The 11,694-nt window shown below is 44.6% G+C and overlaps 1 protein-coding gene across 1 annotated transcript; it reads right to left on the bottom strand.

The window, feature by feature from the left end:
• Window positions 1-1,947: 1,947 nt before the first annotated feature.
• Window positions 1,948-10,788, bottom strand: ISOC2 (isochorismatase domain containing 2). The gene is made up of 6 exons (XM_015810946.1): window positions 10,771-10,788; window positions 8,029-8,167; window positions 6,634-6,846; window positions 3,887-3,957; window positions 3,670-3,787; window positions 1,948-2,190 (listed from the first exon to the last, which is right to left on the bottom strand). Exons 2-6 carry the CDS (start codon window positions 8,158-8,160, stop codon window positions 2,110-2,112), a joined length of 615 nt encoding a protein of 204 aa, XP_015666432.1. The 5' UTR covers window positions 8,161-8,167; window positions 10,771-10,788; the 3' UTR covers window positions 1,948-2,109.
• Window positions 10,789-11,694: the final 906 nt, after the last annotated feature.

Genomic DNA, 11,694 nt, shown 5'->3' with positions numbered 1-11,694 from the left:
TATATTTCCTCAAAGGATCTTAAAGAGGCAGAAAAGCATGCCCAGTTTTTTCTTAAGTCTCCCTCCCCCAAGCAGAAACCAGCTCTGTAGAAATGCATATGTGGTAATTCATTCAGGAAGGTTGGAGGCCCCCAGCTAGAAGCTTAGGAAGACAAAGGCCCTTAAAATCTACATACCCCACCCAAACTCTAAGACAGGACATAATAGGATTAACCCACAGATGCCAAAGGGGCACACTCAGACTCAGGTCAAAATACATGACACAGGAAATACAAAGCCTCGAACAGGAACAGGAAACAACCTCAAGAGCCCCAGAGGGTATAAAAACCCACTCCCTACATGTGCTCTCTCTCTTTTCTTCCAGAGCCATCTTTCTGTCTGCCTCTTCTCTTCAATAAACTGCAACTTTCTTTCTAAAGCAGTCGCCATGTTATTTATTCCCGGACTGAACCATGATGAAGACTTTTCCTTCAACAAAGCTGTAAGTTAAAGCAGTCTCAACATCAGAAGCAAACCTCTTTTCTTTCCGGCTCGCCATGGAATGATGGACACAAGATTTCTTGGAAACCTTTCCTGTCAAAATAATGTATTTTCCCATGGTGATGCTTGGCTTGGACAGATTCTATGTAAAACAAATGTGACTTTAGAGCAGGGTTTCTCAACCTTAGCAACTTTAAGATAAGTGAATTTCAATACCCAGAATTCCACAGCCTGCTGGCTTCTGAGAGTTGGAGTCCACACATCTTAAAAGTTGCTAAGGTTGAGAAATGTTGTTTCAGAGCAGGGGTGTCAAGCTCGTCATGTGACGTGACATGTCGCGACTTTTTCCCCATTGCCGGAACTGGGGTGGGCATGATTTCGGCATGACGCATTTGGCCCATGGGCCGGCAGTTTGACACCTCTGTTTTAGAGTCTTAAAATGTGGCCTGGCCAATGAAACAATCGTTTTGTTTCACAATTGAAAGCAGCCATCTAGTGCTATGCTTTTGATATTCAGAAATTAGCAATTGAAATTTCTCAGGAAATGAAGAGAAACTTCATAACTTATTAATTTCTCCATATGAAGTAGTAAGCTTTTTTTTAAATACAGCTGGAGCTTATTGAACATTTGGCAATTGTTAGGGCCTCAAAATACACATTTCACTGTGTTGTACAGGGCATGAAAAATGGCCAACATGGAATTGTGAGGATCTGTTCTTAACCCACATGCTCATGATTGTGAGCAGACCTAAAAGTTATGTAAGTAGGAAAAGGGAGGACTTTTTCAGATTGTATGATTACCTGTACAAATTCCTCCTTTCCTGTGCACAGCTACTTGTCTTTCTGTCAATAGAAGTAAACTGGACTCACATCAGACTTGAATCATGTTTAGATTACATTTTATGTGAACTCAGTTAAATGCAGTTAACTAAAACCGCTTCAAAACTGTAGTTTATTCAAAAAAGCAACAGGCATTACGTATGAACCCAGCATCTGCTTACTTTCCCACTTGTTTCCTAAATCTGCACTAAAGTGTAAAACCCAAAGGTGCTTTTTCAAAAGGAAACTGGACTTGATTTTTCCTTGAAGACATTTCGCTTCTCATCCAAGATTGTTCGGCAGTCAAAACTGAAGAAGCTTCTTGGATGAGAAGCGAAACATCTTCAAAGAAAAATCAAGTCCAGTTTCCTTTTGAAAAAGCATCTTTGGGACAACCATGACCTGGATGACTGAGAATCTCCATAGACATAAAGTGTAAACAATTCCAGATATTATTTATACACCCTCACAAGAGAACTGTCACAGTAAAATGTGCAAATTAAATATATATTTGTACACATTGCCAAGATTCACATTATGAGCTGAGGAGGCAGAACTGATGTTTCTTAATAGAAAAAGACCAGGTCAAAATGTTACCAGTGTCGTCTTTCAACCATAACTATAGAATAACTATAGAAAGATCACGGGTCTGATGCAGCTTTTCAGCTAGGTTTATAATTCATCATCTTCCTCTTTAAAGTCAACTTGAAGAATCTTGATTTTGCTTCTTCCCATTCAGAAGGACAAGGACATCAGATGAAATGGCTGAAGGTGCTTTAAAGGAAGATTATCATCCTTGGAGCAGCTAAGCTAACTGAAAAGGGGATTTGGCACTTTTATGAGGGGCAGAAGGCCACTGTCAGGGGCAGGATCCATAATCAATTTCTGAATCTGAAAAAGAAAGAGGGGGAGACAACAGCTGGAGAATCATCCAGAAGCTATCTGACCTGCTTTCTTTAAAGGCAGCAGAAATTCACAAGATGCACAAACATGGATTTCCCCAGAAGTCTGACCAGAAATTCTCACCAAAACTTTAATGTTCATTGTGACTGAAGGGATATACTATTAATTTAAAATAAGTCTGATAGTTTCAGTCCTAGTGCTATCCAGTTTCTGGAAAGTGGCCTAATCCTCTATTGAAAGATGAGTATAGTTCTTATTTTCTCCAAAAATGTGCTCCCAGGCAAAGGTTGGTTTAATTCTGCTAGACCACATTTCCTTGGGCAGAGACACAGAACTGGTTTGTTCAGATTCAGATTTGCTTTGATCAGGTGGCCTCATTTGGTCAACCATATTGCCTTACAGCTAAATAAGTCATTAGCCCCCGCGGAGAGGGCCCGCAACCTGGGCGTCCTCCTGGATGCTCGGCTGTCTTTAGACGATCATGTGACGGCCGTGGCCAGGGGGGCTTTTCATCAGGCTCGCCTGATACGCCAGTTGCGCCCCTTTCTGGATCGGGACGCCCTACGCACAGTCACTCAAGCCCTCGTTGTTTCCCGCCTGGACTATTGNACCGCCTCCTACCAAACACCTCCCTTCGACCAGTCCGCTCCCACAGAGAGGGCCTCCTTAGAGTGCCGTCGGCCAGACAATGCCGGCTGGCGACCCCCAGGGGGAGAGCCTTCTCTGTGGCAGCTCCTGCCCTCTGGAATGACCTACCCCCCGACCTACGTACAGTTGCGGACCTGCGCCTTTTTCGCCGAGCCCTGAACGCCCATCTATTCCGTGCGGCCGGCCTGGCATAGTTTGATTATGTTTTAGTGGGGGTTTTGTATGGGGTGTTTTTAGAACAGGCCTGATATTTAATTTGATTTTAACACAGAAACTATTTATTTATTATTGTGGTTTTTAGTATCGCCTGTTCACCGCCCTGAGTCCCGTAAGGGAGATAGGGCGGTATATAAATTTAATAAATAAAATAAATAATAAAAAATAAATAAATAAAATAAATAGAGACGAGGGCCTAGAGTGGCCCCATAGCAGGGCTTCTCTAGGGATTCTGGTAACAAGTTACAACATTCTCCTCCTTTATGCCCGTGACCACATGAGGAGATAAGACACAATAGAGTAACGTATGAGAAGGATATGTTTTCTTCCCATTATCTGCTCATGATATTGCTGATCCCGATCAAGAAACTATGGGTTTTGTAGTTTTATTGTATTATCAAAAAAGAAACATGCTTACTTCTGTAAAGGTGGCTGGGATACCACCAAAGGTGGCTGTTTCTGACATCAGTGGGACTGTTTCACACTGAGCTGATTAAACCCCACTGCTTCACTAGGGGGCCATTTATAGAGAGGCACTGGCCAAATGAAGCAGGTGAATGAAGCTGGCAACTTGGATATGTGCAAAGAAATTTAGAGAATTACCTCTCGGAAACGCGGGTGAGCTGCATCCCGGACGAGCTGCAGGATAAGTCCCTCACTAGTGGTAAGGAAAGCCCCGCTCTGACGCAGTCTGGACAGAGCTATGATCCTGTCCACCTGGCTAAGAAAGGAAGACAGAAAGAAAAGTACCCAATAAAAGATATGAAGAAAATGGAAGGGGTGATGCTGGACTCTTCTCCCCATCTGTCCCACTGATCACCTGCGGGAAGAGCAAGCATCCACCACGATGTGAACGTCCAGACCTCGCTCCATGACATCCAAGGCAGTACTCTGGATCAAAAAAAAAAAAAATCAAAAGAAACCGCCTTCAGTTTCAATGAGAGAGCAATCATTCCTGTGGTGGCACTCTTCAGAACTCTGCCACTCCCAGGGTTTTGCAACTCTTTCAGTTCTTCAACCATTTCCCAGCAGGCCCTCTGGGCGGAGAAATGTGGAGATGTTTAGTACCAACATGTGTTGTGGAGATGCGTATGGTGGGTCCTCATTCCCACCGTGAATACACCCACTGGTGGTAAACTGGCTACCTACATATAAAGCAGCTTTGCTGCTTCTCCTTTAATTCATAGGAGCAAATTAGCTTCATGCCTATTTCTAAGTTCTATACTAGGTAATCCTCGACTTAACAACTACAATTCAGACCAGAATTTCCATTGCTAAGCAAGACAGTTAACTGAGTTGTACCCTATTTTACTTTTGTCATGGTTAAGTGAATTACTGCAGTTATTAAGTGAATCACATAGTTTTTAAGCAAATCTGGTTTTCCCCATTGACTTTGCTTATCAGAAGCCAGCTGGGAAGGATGCAAGGACCAGCTATAAACCACTGTTTTCAATGCTGTTGTAACTGCGAATGGTTGCTGAACTAATGGTTGTAAGTCGAGGACTACCTGTACATTATTTGGGCCCCCTTTTTTTAGCTTAAGAAAAAAAGTGCTTTGTTTTACCCCTTCCCAGGCTCCTCGGAATTTGAAACTGCCAGGTCAGCTACATCGATTAAAGATTCAAAGATAGGAAGAAATGGATGCCTTCCCAATTTTACTCTGGCACTTAAATGCTGGTTTCAAACAACACATGCAAGCATAGTTTACTTAGCCATGGTGTGCTGAATAAATTTGCATGGTGTGTGAATCTAGCCGAGGGGTAGGCAACCTTGGCTCTTTTATGATTCGTGGACTTCAACTCCCAGAATTCCTGAGCCAGGCATGCTGGCTCAGGAATTCTGGGAGTTGAAGTCCACGAGTCATAAAAGAGCCAAGGTTGCCTACCCCTGATCTAGCCACTTATGTGTCAAAACCAAAGAAGTCATATTACATGGCTGAGTATACTCAGCACACGAGATCAAAATATGGTTTGTTTTTAAGTGAATGAAACCTATGCAAAGAAACAACCAAGCTCAAAGAACACCAAGAACCTAATAGTGCATCCCTTAGCTACGTATTTTCTCTTCTGTTGGTTTGTCTACAAGTAGTCCTTGACTTAGGACCACAATTGGGACTGGCACTTTCGCTGCTGAAGACGTCATTAAATGAGTTATGCTCAATTTCACAATGTTTTGCCATGGCTGTTAAGCAAGTCACTGCAGTTATTAAGTGAATCCAAAACTCCACCATTGACTTTGTCAGAAGCTGGCTGGGAAGTTCAAAAATGGTGATCACATGACCCTGGGACACCAGAACTGTCATAAATATATGCTGATTCCAAGCACCCAAATTTTGGTCACGTTACTGCAAGGAGAGTGCAATGGGTGAAAGTGCAAGGACCAGTTGCAAGTCACTTTTTTCAGCACTAATTTTGAATGGTCATTAAATGAATGGTTGTAAGTTGACAACAACCTGTACATTGTATGAACCAAGACAGGATAGCTTATAAGCATGGGTTACAGTTTACTCCTTTGGTGAATCCAGCAGCGATAATTAATTCAGTAAACTCGATTTAGCATGTTCTATAAAAAAAGCTACTGGCTTATTTGAACAAGGGTGATATTCCTGGTCTCTATAAACCAGTGGTGGCGAACCTATGGCACGGGTGCCAGAGGCGGCACTCAGAGCCCTCTCTGTGGGCACGCGTGCCGTCGCCCCAGTCCTAGGCCTTCAGCTGGGTTCTATAAAACCTTTTCACTTTAGGCCTCCACCGCCGTGTGCAATCAATCAGTCAATTTCAACTTCTCGCAGGAAAAAAAAAGATCTTGCAAAGTTGGAATTGATTGATTGAACTTTTTAGTCCCACCTAGTCTGCCATTACCACTGCAGCCACGCCCACCCAATTGGCCATACCCAGCCAATGGGCCACACCCACCCGGCACCTGACGATGCATAAGTGGGTTTTGGGTTGCAGTTTGGGCACTCGATCTCTAAAAGGTTCGCCATCACTGCTATAAACCTTCTATTTATTGGTCTATTAAGCTTCCAACCCACTTTTTCCTCCAGGAATACAATGTGATTTAGATAGGAATCTCTCTTCCTTTTAATTGTACAATAGCCCTTTGCAGCTGGGTCCACAGGAGGTGGGGAACAATGATTAAAGCCATGTCCTGGGACAGAGTTTGCAGCATGATCCTTTATCTCTTATTTTTGACAAGAGGAGCAAGTTCCTGCAGATTCCCAGGACCTTGTAAAGAACAATGGCCTAGTGAAACTAGTTCAAACCCTTGAAAGCTGAAGGTGGTTTAAACTTGAACCTCCCATGTTTTACTCCAAGACCTTAACCAACTATATACATATGCAGTTGGGTTCCGTGCAGCACAAATAGGAGGGGAGCTGAGTTTACTGCCTTTCTGCTGAACGTTGATGAAACCAAGCTCAGAGAGCATCAAGAACCTCACAGTTCAACTGTGAGCTACAAATATTCTCTTCTATTGGTACACTGATAAAAGCTGCATAGGTAGTCTGTCTACCCTGGCACCAGTTCTGGTGCCTTACCCCAAAAAGCCAGTTTCCTGATCTCATACCATGATGCAAGCCTGTGTCTCGATCCCACAGAGAAGTACGGATTTCAAGTTGGGAACAGATTCCATCTCTTTTTCCACCTCTGGGATAAGCATGCTGAAGCACGTTTTGGTGTATTTGGGCAATTCTTCAGCTCCCAGCTCCGGTACTGTTGGACCCAAACCTTTGGGGTATTGCTCAGTGACCACAGTGCGGATTTCAAGAGCTTCAGCAACCTGGTGGGAGACAGAACAGGGCCTTGGGGATAGGTAGGGTGAAAACAAGCTGGACTCCCAAATTGGATGGAGAGGCGAGCTTTTCAGACGCTGATTTTATGCTGACCCCTGGTGTCCATCTAAGAAATTGCACAAGACACCTTAGCCTTGCCTTAATGGCCCGTGTTTTATGAAGGCCCTCTGATGGAGGGAGCATCCCCAGAAGTACTTGTGTAGTGGCAATGCAGAAGACCATTGTTATTTTGAGGATTTGCTAGATCTTCACATAGCTTTACTCACAGTGAAAGTCTCAGGCTTTTCATTCCCATCCCAGAGTCATGTGCCATCAGTCAAGATCAGCAGGCCCTCTTGCAATATCCTGGCCATAGCAGGGCCATGAAGTCATGTTACCAGGCTTTGATTAAAATCTGAGGGGGGGTGTCCTATGCCGCGGGGACGAGGGGGGTCCCGACCGCCGCCGGCCCCGCCGCCCTTGCAGCCCAAGGTCTTCTCCTGCAGCACCGAGGGCGCCGGCGCCACTGATGACAAGGCGCCACCGATGGGGCCGAGGTGGGGCTGGGCGGCAGAGAGCCCCGCGGCAGCCAGGCAACAGCGGGAGGACAGTGAATTGCCGCGGCTGCCCGGTCGCCGCCACCTCTCCGGCCTCGCTCAGCCGGAGACACGTGGCCGGCTCAGCTTCCCAGGGAGCAATGCCGCCTCCGCCCCAGCCGGGACTGCCACCTGGCCCAGCCTGGGGAGACACGTGGCCAGCTCGGCTTCCCAGGGGGCGATGCCCCCGCCGGCTGCCGTCCCAGCCATGACTGCTGCCCCGCCCAACTTGGGGAAACATGTGGCTGGCTCGGCTTCCCAGGGAGCGATGCCCCTGCTGGCTGCCACCCCAGCCGGGACTGCCACCCAGCCCGGGGAGACGTGGCCAGCTCGGCTTCCCGGGGTGCGATGCCCCCGCTGGCCACTGCCCCAGCTGGGACTTCCGCCCGGCCCGACCTGGAGAGACATGTGGCCAGCTCGGCTTCCCGGGGTGCAATGCCCCCACTGGCCGCCGCCCCAGCGGGTTGCCGACCCGTGTCTTAGGCGACCCCTGTGAAAGGGTCATTTGACCCCCAAAGGGGTCGCGACCCACAGGTTGAGAACCGCTGCTCTAGATCATGTCAAACTTCTTTGTCCTTACCCTCCAGTGTTTACCTTCAGCATCCGAGCTGCCACAGACACAATCTGAGGGAAGTAGCTGATGTTGGGGCGGAATTTCTCTTGCATGTCACACAGGAACAAGATGCTTGATTTGGGAACCACTTTTCCAAGCCGTGCCAGGGACATTTCCAAGCTGAGACCAGATTGAAATATTAGAAGATCCTGAAAGTTTCCTTTTAAATATATTTTTCTTGTTTTAAAACACTACAATTTATTTTTATAACTTCAACAAAGACTATACGACTGTATATGTAAAGAGTTGTGTACATAATGGGTTAGATCCAAATGTAGTTGTACAAAATCAACTGAACTCTGATTATTTACATATTATTGTAAGAATTATATTGAGTATTATATTTATTTATTCATTCACCATATATTCACTAGCAGCTCAAGATGTTGGTTACTACCTTTAACGCCCTGTATGGCGTGGGCCTTGAGGAATCATTTATTTGAGGAACCATCTCACCCCAATGGGACTGGCCCATCCCACCTGCGCTGACAGAGGAGGCCTGTTGTGGTCCCCATCAGTCAAGGAATTTCAACTGGCAGAGTCTAGGAGAAGGGCCTTCTCTGCTGTGGCTCCTGCCTTTTGGAACATCTTACTTCCTGAGGTGAGATCAGCTCCCACCCTCCTGACCTTCCGTAAGAGCCCGATTGTGATTTTAGAAATGTTTATCTTTTATGGTTTTAATGCTTTTAATGCTGTAAGCCTCCCAGAGCTGCCTTGAAATGAAATGGGCAAATACATCTAATAAAAAAATATTTTTAGGCTGCTGAACTCCAAAATAATTCTTGCCAACTTCACAGTGATTACAGGTTGTCCTTGACTTACCTCAATTCGCTTAGTGACTTGTTTGAAGTTACAACGGCATTGAAAAAAGTGACTTATGACCATTTTTCACACTTATGACCATTGCTGCATCCTGATGGTCACATGATTTACATTCAGATGCTTGACAACTGACTCATATTTGTGACAGTTGCAGTGTCCCGGGATCATAGGATCATCTTTTGCAAGCTTCTGATAGGCAAAGTCAATGGGGAAACCAGATTCACTTAACAACCGGGTTACTAATTGAATAACTGCAGTGATTCACTTAACAAATGTGGCAAGAGAAGTCATAAAATGGGACAAAACTCACTTAAAAATTTCTCACTTAGCAACATAAATTTTGGGCTCAGTAAGTTGAGGACTACCTGTATTAGCTCAAATCAACCTAGCATAGGATTAAAAGTTCCTCACCTGACAGTTATAGATCATAAGCAGCCTCACCGGTCTAGTATGGATTGGTAAATAATTTTTTTTAATTTCCCAGTCTAGTGCTGAGAGAGAGAATAATTCGCCCAAAGTCACTGGTCAGTTTCTATGCTTAAAGTTTCTATGCTCCTAGTTCAGCACTTGAACTGCTCCATCATACTGATTCTCATGTAAATATCTCATAATTTGGACTTCAAGTCCCATAATTGCTCCATTTCAGATTTTCTGAAGTTTTCCATATTTTTGCTAATGCATGTTAACAGACGAATGAAGGTAAATAAACATATCCCAGGAAAATGTTGCAGGATCCAATCTGGGTTGGTCATCAGGACCAAAGATTATGTCTTCCGAGCACCCAGATTGTCATTTTTTTTTACTGTGGGCACAATGGCACACATTAAAAATGAAATTTAGTTGCTTGCTCTCAAAGCGTACACATACATAACACATATTTAAATGTACTATAAACAACATATGTATAGACCTACACCCTTACACATAAGTAACATATAAATATTAATCACTGTCCATCTTGAATACATAACAGAAGGAGGAAGCTTTAGAGTTCACAAGGTTAATACTGTATGGAACAAAACTGTGACTGAATCTGGATGTTCTGCTTCGGATACCACGGAGCCTCCTCCCAGAAGGTAGCAAGGAAAACAGGTTGTGAAGAGGATGTGTAGTGTCCCAGACAATCTTGCGGACCCTGCTCAAGCAACGCTTATATGCTATCTGGCATTATATTGTCAACCGTTTTATATATTCTATCCATGAGTTTTCTTGGTAAAAATACAGGAATGGTTTTTAACTCTGCCTTTTCCTGTGCAGTATAAATTGCTGCCCTTGCCATTGTCACTAAAGTGATAAATCTGTTTCCAGCATCTTCCTATATTGCTGCTGCCCAACATACAGTAGACACCTGCTTGTTTTAGTGGACAGCTGGAATAACCTTCACACTTTGAGTGATCCTGTTGGGAACAGATACACTTGGCATATACTCCCCCTGTTCTTCGTTCATTCCTCCCAGGAATATCCCTTCTTCATTCCCTCCACCAAATATGAGGCAGAACAACAGGACTTGGGGGGAAGGATTGGGAGATCTAAAACCCAAAGTTAGAGATAAATCATGACTGAGAAAATTTATCTTTGTATCTGCTAAGTGTTGACACCAACATGGTGGCACATAATCATAAAAAAATCAGAACTCGCTTATTTCTTCTTCTGGGAACTGAAAACCCGACTAGGATTTAACTACAGTACTTAAATAGGATCCGCTCCCCCCCCCCCCAATGTGCTTAATAAGGCTGCAACAAAAGAACTAGGAAACAGCTGATAGTTCTCTCCGCAGTCAGTTCAGGCTGCAACACACCATCCACAGTCACCAATGCAAAGCGCCTGTCCCAAAGGGTTAGATGCCATGTAAATTGCCTTACTTTGCTCAGATTTCAGCCACGACTTCAAGGGACACTCACCTTTGCAGGCGCTCTAGGGCCACTGCGAACTGCTAGCCAATCAAAAGCGGAATCTCTCACCGCCACGCCTTCAGAACAGCCACTGGCCGATGATCTGACTCTTGATGAACAGTAATCCTTTCCCTTCGGCCAATGGCGTCGCTTCTTCGGGGTTCCACGCGCAGCCGTGTGGAGACGCCGCGTTCTAAAGTCCTCTTTATCAGGAAGTCAAGAAAAACGTAGTTTTTGAACTGAGCTGATTGGCGGCGCACGTGAAGGAATATGCAGTACAGTACATGCGTGTGTGTTCGTGTATGAGTATATAGATAGGCAGACAGACAGACAGACAGACTACAATACAATACAGCACAATACAATTATACAAAGCTGGCTATACAGTAGTTAATTTAAATATTCTTGACGTGCTGCTGCCTTTAAGAAGTGGGGAACTATCGATGGTGCCCTAGATTCTAGAAAGAAGATCATAGTTAAAACTTCGCTTCAGATTTATTGTTGAAGCTGGCACTCATCTAGTACCGTTTGTCTGGGAGTAAGTCACATTGATCTCCGTTTCTGAGTGGAAACCCACTCCCAGTGAGTGTATATAGCCATAGATTATGTGGAATCGGGTATGTTCGATCATCCAAATAACTGCCTTCCTTTCACCTGTTCTGGGCAAACTGTCAGTGCAAAAGCAATCATCTTCACCTATCTTGTGGATAGGAGAGAAAAGCAAGAAGGTAACTATAGTGAAGGCATAGGGGCTACACTAATAGACAAACAATAGGGGCTACACTAATAGACAAACAATAGGGAGCAACTTGCCCAAATTTTCTCCTCTGAGATTTTAGACAAGAATACCAACAAATGTATGTGACTTTGGTCTTCCCCAGATACACTTCAGTTCTTAGGTCGAGCTAGTGGGAGATTTGTATGCCTTCCTAA

Source organism: Protobothrops mucrosquamatus, unplaced genomic scaffold (assembly GCF_001527695.2).
Source record: "Protobothrops mucrosquamatus isolate PMUCROS unplaced genomic scaffold, P.Mucros_1.0 scaffold25, whole genome shotgun sequence".
In the NCBI taxonomy this organism is placed as follows: Eukaryota; Metazoa; Chordata; class Lepidosauria; order Squamata; family Viperidae; genus Protobothrops; species Protobothrops mucrosquamatus.
Note: the sequence above shows the minus strand (reverse complement) of the source record. Positions and strands in the feature narration are given on the sequence as shown.